Here is a 16,556-nt window from a genome sequence, read left to right as displayed (position 1 = left end):
TGCACAGGGCTTAGTTGCTACACAGCATGTGGGATCTTCCCAGACCAGGGATGGAACCCACGTCCCCTGCATTGGCAGGCAGATTCTTTTTTTTTTTTTTTTTTTTTGCGGTATGCGGGCCTCTCACTGTTGTGGCCTCCCCCGTTGCGGAGCACAGGCTCCGGACGCGCAGGCTCCGGACGCGCAGGCTCAGCGGCCATGGCTCACGGGCCCAGCCGCTCCGCGGCATATGGGATCCTCCCAGACCGGGGCACGAACCTGTATCCCCTGCATCGGCAGGCAGACTCTCAACCACTTGCGCCACCAGGGAGGCCCAAGCAGGCAGATTCTTAACCACTGCGCCACCAGGAAAGTCCAGAACAGATCTAATCTTACAACAAGTTTTCTGAATGTTGTCTTGATGTCCTCCTCCTATAATGATGATTATTTTGTCTTGACCTGTTCTAGTAACTTTGAGAAGAAAATGCAATTCCAGAAACTTCTGAACCACAGTAATATGAGTTACTTTTTCTGTCCAGTGAAGAACAGTCACATGGCAAGAGCATTGTTCTTAACTGTTTTACAATCTGATCTATTCAAATATTAACCGGACTCTTTCAGTTTCAGCAGGCAGCATGGTATAGTGGGGAAACAGACTTTGGAGTCATTAGGCCTGTGCTCACATCTCAATTGCTGGATAAGGTGCCTTAGTCATGCTAACCTCCCACAGCTTCCATTTCTTTTCATGTAATCATCTTTCACAGCATGGTTATGGGGATTAAAGGAGAGAAGCTATGCAAAGCATGTAGTACTCAACAAGTGTGGTTTCCCACTTGCTCTTCCTTTATCTTTGTCTCTTCCTTCTGGGCTGTGACCTCTGATCGCATTCATGAGAATCACTTTTAGGTCAAGGTTGAAGAAAAAAGTGCACCTTTGAGAAAAAGCCATATTGATTGAAATTTGAATCATTATGATACAAAATATTGTTCCGTACTTTTTTTTCTTTGTATCATTTTGCAGGCTACTAAATTTTGTATATATTTCTTTTTTTAAATTGAATACAAGTTTTATATAATATGGGAGCCTTCATAAGGAAATGAAGATCTGAAGAAACAGACCTATGTATTTTTATGCTGGGTGGGGTTTTATTTTATTTTATTTTTTGAAGTACAGTTGATTTACAGTGTTATGTTAGCTTCAGGTGTACAACAAAGTGATTCAGTTATACATATATATAGAGAGAGAGCGCGTGTGTGTGTGTGTGTGTGTGTATATATATTTTCAGATTCTTTTCCCTTATAGGTTATTACAAAATATTGAGTAGAGTTCCCTGTGCTACACAATAGGCCCTTGTTGTATATATTTCAGGTAGGCGTGTGTGTCTGTGTGTCTGTATGTGTGTGTAAAGAAGGGGACGGAGGGAAAGGAAGGAGAGGGAGAAAGGAGAAAGGGGCATTTCCACTTTATTTACTATAAATGCTTTTCTTCTTCTCTGAAAGACCTTGGAATTTTATCATATGGATAGTTGTTGCTGTTCCTTAACATTATAAAGTTTGTAGTATCATTTTCCAGGATGTTTAGTGTTATCACCATCATGTGTATTTCTGTTTTCTGGTAAACGGATCATTGCCTTTTCAACACCTCATTTACTTTGGGTGTTTGGTTTCTATTCCCCTCAGTAGTGTTCTTGGTGCCCGAGAGAGACATGGTAAATGGGTGAAAAGATTTACTGCCTGTTACCTGAGGTCACCATTTCAAAGTCCACTGCAGCTGTTCCCTTGCAATGACTATTCTTAGCCTTTTGTGGAGTGAGTTAGATCCTAGTACAGGTTTTCTGGACAGGGTATTTCAGCATCCCAGTCTCACTACTCTCTTTTGTCAGCATTTCCAACAGCATCATCTTATCTACACATCTTCCCTCTTACACAAGCTACTATCAGCCGGTGAGTAATATAAATATTTTTAAATGACTCATTTAATGAAAATGTTTAGCACCGCCCTAGGTAGAAAGAGGTCATATTTAGTATAAACACTTGGGGAAATATATACTCTTGTAAAGTCTCTGTGGGAAAGTAAATTGGTCCAGTCACTCTGGAAAGTAATTTGACAGTATCTGTTAAAATTATAGACTTTTGCACATGCCCTGTTCCCATCTTGGTACCTATGTTAGAAACATGTGAGTCCAAGGAGATGTGCAGGAAGATATTCATTGACGCATTTATTGAAGGCCAAGAAGTACAAAACTTTCTAATATTCAGTAGTAGAAGGACTTAATCAAGTCGGTCATGTTGATACAATTTTAATACTGCAGTTAAATGATGGATATCTGTCTATCTCAGCACAGCTCTGTCTCCTCAAGATATCTGGTGGAGGGAAAAGAAAGCAAGATGCAGAATGATACTTACAGGAAGATATCATTAAAACTGTGAAACAAGACCATATGTTTTTAGGGATAAACATATGGTACATTAATGTAAATGCGTATAGTGAAAAGTCTGTAACACACATTGTCAATGGGAAAGAGATTGTCCCCAAGAGGGCAAAAATTGGATCTTGGGAGATAAAAAAATCCCTCCAGAGCTTAAACTTGCCTGATGAAATCCTATTCCTTATTACTTAATTTCTCTTTAGGGAGAATTTGAATTTAATTAAAGTTTCTTCCTTGAGCGTCACCAATAGGAAAAAAAAAAAAAAGTTAAGAAACACTGGTCTAGAAGGATACACAAGGCTCTTCAGTCACATTGCCTAGGTTCAAATCCTGGCTCCAGTATTTCGTAACTGAGCCTGTTGGGTGAGAGGAGAAAAGGTATTCACTCTCTCAGTGCCTTGGTTTCCTCATCTGCAAAATGAGCATCATCATGAAAAAGCCAACTTCATAGGGTGGTTTTAGGGTTGAAATGAGATCATGTGTGTAGAACTTAGAACAGTATCTGACATATTGCTCAATACATCTCAGTATTCAGCAAGCACTGTGGCAGGCCTGGGAATGCAAGAATAAATAAGATAAAGAAGGCTTTCGCCCTGTCAGAGTTTATAAATGTAGTGGGAAATACACAGATAAGGAAGCAAAAAATTAGAATGCTGTGTCACAAATGCTATGATACAGGAAGTATGGGTGCTCTGCAGGTAAAGTGGAACACCAGAAAAGACGTGTAGAATCAGGGAAGGCTTCTCGAAGGAAGACTGCCAGGCTGGGAGCTTGCGAATGAGGATGAGTTATTCTGGTAAGGGAGAGGAGACAGCCCATGTGAATGTCAGGTGTCCCAAGGTGAGAGCTCACAGCATTTGCATGTGAGTTCAGGGGTGGTTGCCATAGACTGGGGTATGAGGTTGTGAGCAGTGATGTCTAGAGCCAGCTCTGCCCGCTTACAAGATCTGATTGTTCAACTTTCAAAGGAATTTCGTGATCCAGTTGACTTCATGCTTGTAGCCTGAAATCATCCAGGGTGGAGTATTTACACCACAGAAATTGGCAAACACAGGCCCTCATTCCTGAGCACCCATTGTTAAATACTTATCGGCAAAGTTAAGGTTGTAGAAAAGGTAGATGTGTTAGGTTACAAAGTTGGAGAAGGTTTTTCAGGGTCTCGGAAGCCAAATGAAGGGATTTAACATTAACCTCAAACAAGCCTGTGTAGCTCGTGTGTCTTAGAGCTGGGTTCAAACCTTGACTATTAACAACTGTGTTGAAGCAATTAATTAATGAATCTCAACCAGGGAAGTGAGTCCCATGATTCTCACCATGTCTTGGGAGCAGTAGTAGCTTCTGATAGCTGGGGGAACTCAAGCCCTCTTGGAAGGAGTCGGCTGTAAGCTGGGGCGTTAGGTCACAGAGAGAGGCAGCTTACCCTTCCGGAGAGATGCAGCTCATTGGGTCACTTGGTTCCCAGGATCCTCTCGCCCATGATGAGCATCTTGATTATATGTCAACTCTTCACATGTAATTTGTGCAGTCAGATTTTAATCCGAGGCTGATTTGCCCTTGCCCCCAAGCCTGTATTCATTGTAGTCTCTCCTATTATCAAGTTTTCCCCAGGTTCAGAGAAGGTAAAAGTAATTTAAATACAGCATCTCCTTAGGCAAGGCGTAATAAGCTTTTCACTCAATCAGCTTCTCCCAGTATTGTCTGGCACATCAACTTGCATTCTTTTAGAGTGAATTCAGGGACCTGTGCAAAGATAAACCCACATTCAAGTGTGAAAGGTCTGACAATCCTTTCCTAAGACAAAAACAACAATTTAAAAAAAAAAAGCTTTTGGTTTTGTTTGGTACTCTATTCATTTGGTAACAAAGAGCATTTTTCTAATCAAGGCTGCCTATTACTAGATATAAACTAATTAATATGAACAAAATAGCTGGTGATTGTTTCCAACAATAATAGGGAAGAAAGGTTCATTGTCACTCTTGCTGGAATTGCTGTTTAGTCAGTGAAAGATACGCCTGGTGCTTTGAAGTGGGACAAATTTGTATTCCCTGCTTGACTCCTGCCTAGACTGGAAGATGGATTTTTGTTTGCTCATGCTGAGAGAGACAGCACCTTGTTCTGAAGCTAGATGAATCCTGAGGCGAAACTGGGCTAGCAGCAGCAGGAAGGCTGTGTTTGTAGCTGCTTTATTGTTCTGCTAGTCCAGATAAAAGAGCACCCAAAGGAAGCTCTGGAGATGTTTGCAGACAGGAACATGTGCATCCTTTGGTTAAACTAATGCGCTCTTACCCTGCGGGGATGGGAGAATGTAGGGGATGGAGGTAGAATAGGTAACCAATGGCCATTTTCTGTTTCTAGAACGCTGTTTAGCAGGACTTTAACCTTGGTTCATCCAGTTACTGTGGGTGGAGTATGGATTAAAAGTTTTATTTTCTTTTTGAATGGAGGGGTCAATAGTTCAATCCATGAATGGGTGGTTTGGGGTCTCTCAAACCGACCGGTATTAGAGATCAGAAGAGGTGTTTAAGAACTTCAAAGGCGTTCGGATCTCACACCTGTGATTCCAGTAAGGAAGGAATCTTTGCCATCAGTATTTTACAAGGTATTTCATTCTGTCTCATTTGCTAAGTGGCTGTCTTGGTTTCAAGCCAAGGAAACGAAGATATTTTGATCCCTTCAAGTGATGTCCCGTAGCTTTCATTAAAGATGTGAATTTGGGTAGATGCTCAATGTCTTCATCTTCATCAACAGATTTGTTCCCCTAGTTCTTACCCAGTTCTCTGATATAACTAACAAGTAGGTCTCTACTTGGTGTCTGCTGGAAGACAGGTGTTTTTGAACATCATTACTAATAGGTTTTTAGAGGTTTTATTTCTGATATTAGAGAATGGATACATTTGGATTAAAGCAGTTGAATTCCTTGTTCAGTGGGTTGTGTTTTTTGAGATTGAAAGACTTTTTCTTTTTTTTTTTTTGAACTTTGTATTATGCAGTTTTCAAACATTTACAGAAATCAAAAGAATAATATAATGAATCCCAATATAGCCATCACTGAGATTCAACAGTTATTAACATTTGGCCAAACTTGCTTCACCTTCTCCCATTTTGGGGGGATGAAATATTTTAAAGCAAATCCTTGGCATCCTGTTATTTTATCTCAGTCCTCATACATCAATATGCATCTCTAAGAAATAATTCACTTATATAACCACAGTCCCATTCTTACACATAGCAAAATTTAAAACAACATTTTAATATCATTTTCTACTCGTCCATATTCAGAATTTCCCAATTGCTTTTCTCAAGTGTTTTTGCAGTTGGTATATAAAATGTTATCTTTTAAAAACACTGATTAGATCAGTTTACTCTTCTGCCTGAAACTATTCAATGACTTTTTAAGGTTTAAAAATGGAATTGTTGCAATTGTTAAGTTATCAGTCCCTAAAATAAGGGATCATGGCTATCTTGGTAGTAACTTTCTTTTGGACTAAAGTGTGAGCAATTACTTGTAGTATGACATATGTTTCCAGTGCCGCATAATGAAGACATAGTGTGGTCTGGCTTCACCTAACCAGAGAAAAGAGAATGCGTGGGCTTAGATCCAGGTGAATTTTGGTTCAAATATAGGTTTAAATCCCTTTCAATATAGATCTCTCTTCAGCTAATTTTTTTTTAATCTCTAGAATTCAAATAATATACACTGTGCTCACAGATTTAAATGACAAAATATCTGCTAGGTGCTTTGTACAGTATCAGCCTCTTAATAGATCCCTGACATATGTTAGTTCCTTCCTTTTTCCCCATAATTATTCCCCATAGTTTTTTGCAGGGAGTGAGTGGTTACCTCTACATATGGTCTGTGTGTATGACACGCTTATGTGTAGTATGCCAGAAGATCCATCAGAGGAAAGCCAAGTTGGATAAACACTCTAAGGAAAACTCCAGTGTATTGCCAGGAATAAATGCGTGTGGAGATAAACACTGAGATTTCTGACTTACTCCACCTTGAACCATGTTTCTATTAGAAGTTAAATTTGTTCTCATATTGCAGTTTGAATCCATCTCTGCCCCCTTTTGTGTTTATAAACACAGATAAAGTTTGAGATGATATCTTATTTCAGAATCCAAGGGCACATTTGGAGTTTTCTATTCATAAGACAAAATTTTGCTGGGATACCTAGGGTAAACCACAAATGAGACCTTTAATGTTTGTTTCTTTTTCTTTCTAATTGGTTTAGTCTTTAATGATTAATGGAGCCAATTCTTTATCCTTCAAAGTGATGTGGCTTCCTCCCTCTTACTGCCCATGATGGTGCTCTTGGCCTATTTTCCTTTTTACAGTCCTAGCTTCTCCAGTTATTTTTCTTTGAACTTTAGTTGCAGCTATTCCATGAATAAATGCTAAGGTGGGAAAATGCCCTGCTGTTTTTACCAGCTGAGGAGATGGTAATCAGAGGGTACAGGGGAGTTTTGTCTTTTGAGAACTGTACCTTGCTGTAATAAGACTGTCATTTAAAAATTCCACCTTGGATGATACTACCAAGTGATGATACTGCGTGATGATACTACCATTTGGTAATCACATAGCATCCCTTAAAGAACTGCCTATAAGTTAGACTTATTCCATTTCGTAAATGATTATCCTGGGCAGGCTCAGGCTGGGAGAGAAGTGATAGTGGGTTGTTATCTGCTCCTTAGCATCAGATAAAATGTTTCTGAAAGGGCCGTGAAAGGGATGAATTCCTGAAAGGCAAGGTTAGGTATTAAGCAACTTTCAAAGATTCAGACCACCTTTGGTAGCAAGAGCACCTGTCCTGTAGGAAGAGGGATAGGGTATGGTTGTTGGTGAACAAGATAGCTGCCCCATTTAAAAGTATTTGCACTGAGATGAACTTCCACCAGCCAGCATAGGGAGGTTTGAAGCCTTAGTTCAAGCCTGGGAGAAAAAGTCATTCATTTGGATTCAGGTCTGGGCCCCAACTCCAAGGGCTTTGCATATTCTAGAACTGTTTAGCATTACCTTAACTGTGGTTGATCAAGTTACTGAAGTCACCTGGCAAAAACCTGGCAAAAACAAAGGGCCCAGGAAGAAGCCCAGCCCTATGGCCTGTGCTCTGGGCTTACCTCTGACATGCTGATTTGTATACGGATGCACAGTGGGAACTCAGGACTCAGAGATTATGGTCAGGCATAGATGTGACAAGTCAGATGGAGACACTCAGCTGCTGGTCAGCTCACTGTCTCATTCAAGACCAGCTTGGAAAAGCAGAGCAACACAGCCTGCAGCTGGGAATTCAACTCTATATCAGCGGAGAAAGAAAAGGTAGAAAGAACAAGGTGGCAAATAACAGGGAATCTGCGAGATTGTAGTCCTGTTGTGCCAAGATGTTTAACTCAAATGATGTATCCGGAATATACATTTATTCTTATGAGAACTTTTCTGCATGATTTTTTTCTCAAACATATTAAAAATTGCATTAAGTATTTAAAATATTAAAAACTGCCTCTTTTCAGTTGCACATCTTATTGCTTTCCTCTAAGCTAGTCACAGAAAAAGCATCGAGAAGCTGTTTGTAAGAATAAGAGAATACAGTAAGTATGGGTAGTAGAATACAAGAAGAACTTAAAGAATAGGTATACAACCCTATTTTCTAAAAATTTAGAGGCAGGGCACGGTAACGGACTCCTGGACCCCGCGGCGGCAGCGGCGAGTTTAGTGAGGCCTGGCAGGGCTTAGAGGCCCGGCCGGCGCGTGGCCGCAGCCGCGGAGCCTGAGGCCGGGGCGTCGTGCGCAGGCGCTACCCGGCTGGGCCGAGAGCCGCCTCGGCGGCGAGGCCTTCCCGATGCCGGTTGGGGCTCTGCGGAGCAGAGCGGAGGATGCGCACGGGCCGCGGGCCGGGTAGAAGGCCGGCAGCCCGCTCCCCCGCGCGCGGTGGATGCGGCGGCAATGGACGCCCTAGAGGAAGAGAGCTTCCCGCTGCCCGTCTCTTCGCCTCTGATGCAGAACTTGATGCTGTGGTTGGATATTAAGAGGACATTATCATGGATGGTGAGTTCCAGCTATTACAGAGGAATTGCCTGGCCAAGTACTACCAGGAGTTTGAAGACGCAGAAGAGAGTAAGCTCACCTACACACCTTTTTTTTTTTTTTTTTTTTTTTGCAGTACGCGGGCCTCTCACTGCTGTGGCCTCTCCCATTGCAGAGCGCAGGCCCAGCAGCCATGGCTCACGGGCCCAGCTGCTCCACGGCATGTGGGATCCTCCTGGACCGGGGCACGAACCTGTGTCCCCTGCATCGGCAGGCGGACCCTCAACCACTGCGCCACCAGGGAAGCCCCACACCTACTTTTAACGAATGTATTTCTTTGGTAGAAAATTATATAGAAGAACAGATGTTGGAGCGGATTCCTGGATTTAACATGGGGGCTTTCACTACGACTTTACAGCACCGTAAAGATGAAGTGGCCGGTGACATTTTCGACGTGCTTCTCACGTTTACCGATTTTCTAGCTTTTAAAGAAAGGTTTCTGGACTACCGAGCAGAAAGAGAAGGCTGGGGACTGGACTTAAGCAGCGGTTGAGTGGTGATTTCATTGTGCAAATCATCTTCTATGCCAACTTCCCAGAGCAGTCTGCGGCGCTAGGTCCCACCTGCAGGTAATGGGATCTTTCTAGACATCACCAGGCCAATAGACTGGGAGAGGCTTTGGCTAATGATGTCAGAAGAATATGTCTTGGAAAGACTGACTCTGTTCTGCACCTCTTCACTAATGTTAAGTATTGATGGGTCAGAAGAAAATTACCTGACTTCCTGGACACGTTCTTGTCTTCGGTAACCCTAGTACTCCTCCCTGAGTAGACACCTCTCGCAGGAGCTTCTGAGTCTGGCTCCTGCATCAAGCCCAAGACCAGCATTCCACCCGGGGGGCACTTCCCCAGCATACATGATGGTGTGCCCATGTTGGAAGAACCCTATCACCAACTCTCTTGGCCCAGCAGGCCTTGCATGTCCCACCAGGCTATTTGTGCACTCACAGCTTTTTATATGGGTCAGAGTTTCAGTTCTGCAGCCTCAGTGGGGTTTTTGACTGGGAGTATTTATCCAGGGGTTAACTCAAGCTAGCTGCCCATCTCAAGATTTCTGAAAATCCTGTCACAGCTAGTCTTGGCTGTAGGAATCAACTTAGATTTCCTTTACCTAAAAGGTACATGTGAAAATCAATTCCTAGTCTTACATGTACAGTCCTTGTATCACTGTCTTCTGCTGGTCCTGATGTAGTCCCATTGTTTCTATAACTCTCGTTTACATGTTTTTAAAAAATATTTTTATAGATGAATACTCACGCTAACCTAGTGGATATAATCTTGGAACTTCCATGATGACCCACTTCAAGATCAAAATATTATATGCTGTGTGCTATTTAGCTGTTAGTGCTATGAAAGCAAACATGCTTGCTACATTGGTGTTCCTATTTTACTGGGCACCAATGAATGTATGCTGGAAGTAGTCTGAAAGGTTTCCTTTCTTAGGAGCATGTTAGTGTTCGTGCAGGTTTGCTTAAAACCCTTTCTGTGTAAAACAGCTCCTTAGGCTTTCTGTTGGGGTAGGGGCTCTGCACTTACTTCTTACTGTCAAAATAATCCTACCAAGATAGTGTTCCACTGGTCTAGCTCAGTAGGAGGTAGCAAACGGCTTTACTGGTCATCTGTCTGCTTGGATTTAGTACACTGGTTTAGTACAATGTTTGATAGAACATTACCGACAAGAAAACATGGATGTCACATCTCTAGAAACAAAAACTGTAGTAGTTCAATTCCCAATGTGTACCTTAGTTGTTATTTTGTTTGTTTTTATTTTTATTTTTTAAGTAAAAATAAGAATCTCTGCTGACTTTTCACTTGGCTGTTCTGGTTTTAAAGGATGAGCTATATAGGCTGTGTGTTTTTCTGTACCGATGTGGCACTTATTAAATACTTTTTACCATGAGTAAAAATAAAATAAATAATAAAAAATTGAACACCTAAAACTAATACAATGATCTATGTCAGTTATATCTCAATTTAAAAAACTGTTAAATGAGAAAACTACCCAAAAATCCTGTGTACAAATGCCTTAAAAGTATCAAGTATTTAAGAATAACTCTAATAATAAATTTGGTATAAGAACTCTGAGATTATTTATAAAACCTTATTAATAGACATTAAAGAAAACTTAAACAGAGAGATACTATGTCAATGGATTGTAAGATTCATTGATTTCATGTCAGTTCTCTTTAAATGCGTCTGGAGATCGAATGCAGTCACAGTGAAAATTCCAAAAAATTGTCTTGAAACCTCACGAGCTGATTCTAACATTCATATCAAAATACAAAAGGTCAAAACTAGCCAATATCATCTTGAAGAAGATGACCGAGGTGGGAAAAAGTGATCTTCCAGATATCAGAATTTATTATAACATTGTAATAAATAAGTCAGTTTGGCATTTGTATAGGGATAGATAAACCATTGGAAGATATAGAGCCTAGACACCAATCCACACGTATTATTGTAAAAAAAAAATGGATTTGAAACAAGATAATAAAGAAAGGGTCTTCCCTGGTGGCGCAGTGGTTGGGAGTCTGCCTGCTGATGCAGGGGACACGGGTTCGTGCCCCGGTCCGGGAGGATCCCATGTGCCGCGGAGCAGCTTGGCCTGTGAGCCATGGCCGCTGGGCCTGCGTGTCCGGAGCCTGTGCTCCGCAATGGGAGAGGCCACGACAGTGAGAGGCCTGCGTACCACAAAAAAAAAAAAAAGGAAAGTTATTCTGTTCTTAGCCTATGGAAATAAAAAGGGCCACGAGAAAATAATTTTCTTCATCGGATGAATTATTTAATTATCTTGTTTTGATCTGTGAGTTCAAGAAGGCTGCATTTTAGAGGTGGTGTTTGGTTTATGAAGGTTTAAACCCTCTGGGTTACTTGATTTAAAAGTTTCAGGAGAAATGGATGTTACAGAAACTGAATAATAACTCAGTCCTTAAAACGTGGTGTTTTTCTCTCTATTTTACAGATGAGGAAACTAACTTCTAAGAGGAGAGTGTTAAATAATTTATTGAAGTCATATTAGTAAACAAAACAACCGGAATTTGAACCCAGATCTCACCAATTCTGGGGTCTAAGCTCTAAGCTACTATAAATCTGTAATGTTATCTCCCAGACCCTTTGCTGTCTCCCAGGAAATAGGAATGTTAAGTGAAGCATGATCATGTATTTCAGTTTTTATCCCTGAATCATTCTTTGGGCCTGATGGAGCCTAGCAATACTGCTCACTACTTTCCTTCCCCTCTCCTTCCTTCTCCTCCCTGCTTTATTGACAACAGAACCCATTTGCTTTGACTCCAACTGAATAAGGTGTTTGTTTGTTATATAGCTGATTCACTTTGTTATGCAGCAGAAACTAACACACCACTGTAAAGCAATTATACTCCAATAAAGATGTTAAAAAAGAAAATATGTCAAGCATAGAGAAAAGTGTAGAGAGTGTTATAATACAATAGGATGTCTATTACCCAGCTTTTAAAATGTTAACATTTTGATGTAATTGCTTCAAAATCTTTTGGATGAAGATGGTCAAAAGGTACAGACCTCTAGTTGTAAAATAAAAAAGTCCTGGGGTGGCTTCCCGGGTGGCGCAGTGGTTGAGAGTCCGCCTGCCGATGCAGGGAACACGGGTTCGTGCCCCGGTCCGGGAAGATCCCACATGCCGCCGAGCGGCTGGGCTCAGGGAACACGGGTTCGTGCCCCGGTCCGGGAAGATCCCACATGCCGCCGAGCGGCTGGGCCCGTGAGCCATGGCAGCTGAGCCTGCGCGTCCGGAGCCTGTGCTCCGCAATGGGAGACGCCACAACAGTGAGAGGCCCGCGTACCGCAAAAAAAAAAAAAAGTCCTGGGGATGGAATGTACAGCATGGTGACTATAGTTAATAATACTTATATGGCATTATTGTAAGTTGCTGAGAGTAGATCTTAAAAGTTCTTATCACGAGAAAAATTTTGTAACCATGTATGGTGATGCTTGTTAACGAGGCTTATTATGGTGATCATCTCACAATATATACAAATATCGAATCATTATGTTGTACACCTGAAACTAGTGCTATATGTCAATTATACCTTAATAAGAAAATATCTTAGGCTTTAATAAATAAAACAAAGAACCATTATAAAGTTGAGCGCCTTGTACTCCTTCCCAATTCTATTAACCTCCGTCTTGACTCAGACCATAAATATTGTTATTTATCATCTCCCCACATGTGTTTGTGGATATATACATATGTGAAGAAAATGTTTAAACAATATATAGTGTATTTATGTAAGTTTTTTACGTTTCTAAGAATGGTGCACTGCATGTATACTTTGCAAATTGCTTTAGTCATTAGCATACGTAAAGCTCAACTTTGTTCATTTTGACTGCTTTATAGCATACCCTTCTGGTTATTTTGCAGTTTATCCATTCTCCAGTTGACAGATATTTACGTTGCTTCTAATATTTTGATATCATAAAAGAGTGGCAATGAAAAGTCTTGTATGTCTCCTTATGCACATGTGTGAGTTTTTCTGGGGTTAGAATCTCTCAATCATGTGTTATGAACATGTCCAATTTAAGTGGTTTTTGCCAAACTGTTTTGCAAAGCAGTTGTACTGAAATTTTATTCCCCCCGTAACTGTATGACAGTCTTCGCCAACTCTTGATATTTTCAGACCTGTTAAATTCTGCCCACCTGATGGAACGATTAATTGGGTCTGACGGCAGCTTGTATTTAACTTTCTCTGATTCCCCGGAAGGGTAATTATCTTTTCATGTGACGACTGGCCATTTAGTTTTCCTCTTCTATGAATTGCCTGTCCCCATATTTGCCTATTTTGCTGTTGGATTGTTTGGCTTTTCTATTTTGATTTGTAAACTAAGCCTTTTTTATGTGCATTGCCAAACTTTTTACTATTCTTCAGCTTTTCTTTTCACTGATTAGGAAGTTTGCTGCACAGAAGTCTTGAATTTTGAATTTTGTCAATGTTTTGGTCTTATTTAGAAAAATCCCCCTATTCACAAATTATAAATATATTCTTTATTTGCTTTTTACATATGTCTTTATATCACCTGAAATTGATTTCTGGGTATGATATGACATAGACAGTCAATTTGTTTTATTTTTATTTTTTCATATAGATGAACAGTTACACTGTTTTCCCCATTGGTGGGTAAAGCCATGTCTCTTATATCGAGTAACCATGGAAATGTGTGTTTCTGGTTCTTTATTCTATTCCATTGGCTGTTCATGTTTTTCTGTGCCAATATCATGTCTTATTTTATCACTTTAAAATAACATGCTTTTCCATAGGGCATCTAGTTCTTTGTTTTCCAAGTTATCTTGGATACTCTGGTTCTTCTGTACTTCTGTAACAGTGTTTAGGGCGCCTGTCAAGCTTCGTGAAAAACGCTTTTGGGATTTTCATTTTATTGCATTGAATTTATATATTAATTTTGGGAAAATTGACAACACCTTTTTCTGCCCATGAAATATTATCTCTTCAATTATTTAGGTTTTGCTGTAAGCTTTTGAATATTTAGACTTATTCCTAGATACATTAGACCTTTTGTTATTGTAAATGGGTTGTCCTTGAAATAATAATTTAAAATTTTTTTTCTGGTGTTTCTGTAGGAACACAGTTGATTCATGTGGCTTGATAGTTAATCCAGCAAATTTACTAAACTCTGTTAGTACAGTTTGTTTATATATTATCTTGCATTTTATATGTAACTGATTAATCATTTGTGAAAAAGAGTAAGTTTTTCTTTTCCAATTCTTTCCTTTTTTTTTTTTCCGTTATTGTTTTGGCTATAATCACCAATACATGCTAAAAGCAACTGGTGATTGAATCACCTTTGTTTTGTTTCTGCCTTAAAAGGGAATATTTCCATCAAATATGACAGTTGCCATACATAAACCTTTTAGCAAGTTAAGGAAGTTTCCTTCTAACCCTAGATTGCCAAATTATCATGAAAGGATATTTAAATTTACCAAACACGTATTTCCATTTCTAGTGAGATGATCATTGGCCTTTCTTCTTTCCTTGAATTTGTTCATGTGATGAATCCTATTACCAGATTTATAAATGTTAAATCATCTTCGCATTCTGGAATAAACTCTATTTAGTCACACCTCTCTCTCTTTCCCTATATAGATCTAGATCTAGATAAACAGATATAGAAACTATATTTTATTTAGGAACTCTTCATTTATGTTCTTAAATAATACTGGCCAGTAATTTATTTCACTCTTAATCTCCTTTTTGTTCTTGTACCATGGGTGTGCTGGCTTCATACAAATATAACCAAATAAACTGAGAATGGAAAATCAAAACAGTAATATGAGGTAATTTTAGGTAGGTTTCAAAACAAATGGAAGTAAAATGCTGAACCACAGTAACATGGGAGCCAGAGGTGTTGGAGTGAAAACTCATCAAGGGAAGAGGATTACCTTTAGACTTCAAGTCAAGTATGCATGTTAAAATATTAAAAATAAGCATTAAAGAGTAGAAATGGAAATGTAACTGGAACCAGTTGAAGTGGAGAAGGGAGAATGCAAAACCTCAATCAGTTCAGTCTTCTCTTTAGTCTGATATTCTTGGGTCCTATCCTACTGTGTACTGTTCTGCTGATTTTCATACATGGTATCCTTCCTGTGTGTTTTTAGTCTTTGGGATGATGAATTCATCATCAGTGGGGCTGATTCGAGAGAATCCTGTGTGGCTGTATTGAGGTCTGGCCCTCTGGAGAGGTTTGATGCTTGCTAGTACCAGCATGTGGATGGGAGGGGGGCGGAGATATCACAGGCTAAGGACTGTGGTTTGTGTTAATTTCTCCTCCTGTGGGTTCTCAGATTTGGCAAAAGTCTAACTTCATTCTCAGACTTGGCAGAAGGTCTAACTTCAAATCCCATCTTGATTGGGAAGGGAGGGGTTTTGATTTCTGAAGTGAGTCTTTTAATTTATTTATTTCCCAACCTGGAGCCTAAGCTAAGACAAACTTCCTTGTTTTCCCCAGTGCACCTGGGTAGATTATTTTTTCTGTTCCACTCTTTTACTGATAGGGAGATCTTCAAGACTCCTAGCTTAACTATTGTGTCTCAGTTCTAAGTCACTTCCTCAGTCAAGGCCAAGGGCTCATTTTCTTTTTCCCAGTAATATTTAATGCCCTGTCTCCATGATCTTGACAGTGTGCTGCCAGGGCAGCCTATCTCCTCAGTTTGCTGTTCCCTTTTAGCTCAGCAGTGTATCTAAAACACTATATTTTTCTCCAGCATGTCTTAGTGTTTTTAGGCTTATTTGTTTGTTTGTTTTCCATTTCTTCCTCTTGGGCCCAGGCTCAAAATTCTCTTTGGAAATTCAACTAATATGATGTCACTCACTTAGCCTGTTACAAGGGGCCATAACAGATACGATGTATTTTTATTGATTTACACTTGTTTTCCATAGTTTTCTTTTTTACATGTGTGTACATCATATTCACATACATTGTTACTATATAAGAAGTAGCACTTTATGTACTTTTTCAGATAAAGTTTTAAAAAATCTAGTAGTTGCACATTCTTCAGCTACTGTGAGGCTAGCTTTCTAACATTAGAACATTTTTAGTTTGGATCAGCATTGTTTTATGTCCCATTTTCTGATTATAGTTGTAGATCATTCCTTTTTTTTCTTTTTATTGTTTCTAATTTGAGACTCTAAAAAGTGTGAGAACTATTTTTCTTGTTAATAGAGACTTAATTGCATTTAATTAAATTCTGTGCCATCTCTTTTCAGTTTTTTTTTTTTTTGGTGGGGGGGAAGAGGGAGGAAATGTGTGGAAGGTCTGATTATTTTAGATTTAAGAACTAGAATTGAAGAGCCCTTAGAGATATCTTATTTTACAAGTGAGAAATTGACACTCAGAGCAGTTATGAGACTTACTGAAGACCAAATTAGCTGGTGAGCATCAGAATCAGGAAGAAGTCCTCACCCACTCCATTGTTGTACTTTAACAGAAGTGGGAAACCAAATTGGCTTGATGTAGATCTTATTACTGGTCCTTTATTCAGTATAAATTAAAATCTCCCTTTAGAATGTCAGTAGAG

General features: G+C 39.8%; 2 protein-coding genes across 7 annotated transcripts in view; both read left to right on the top strand.

The window, feature by feature from the left end:
- Positions 1–16,556, top strand: part of LPAR1 (lysophosphatidic acid receptor 1) — a 159,911-nt gene that overhangs the window by 74,445 nt on the left and 68,910 nt on the right. The window lies entirely within an intron of this gene.
- On the top strand, positions 8,447–8,985 carry LOC132492435 (ADP-ribosylation factor-like protein 2-binding protein). Its single transcript, XM_060101954.1, has 2 exons — positions 8,447–8,544; positions 8,751–8,985. The coding sequence occupies exons 1-2, from the start codon at positions 8,447–8,449 to the stop codon at positions 8,983–8,985; spliced, it is 333 nt and encodes a 110-aa protein (XP_059957937.1).

This window comes from Mesoplodon densirostris, chromosome 6 (assembly GCF_025265405.1).
Source record: "Mesoplodon densirostris isolate mMesDen1 chromosome 6, mMesDen1 primary haplotype, whole genome shotgun sequence".
NCBI classification, from domain to species: domain Eukaryota; kingdom Metazoa; phylum Chordata; class Mammalia; order Artiodactyla; family Ziphiidae; genus Mesoplodon; species Mesoplodon densirostris.
The sequence above is the reverse complement of the archived record's forward strand: the minus strand, read 5'-3'. Positions and strand labels throughout refer to the sequence as shown.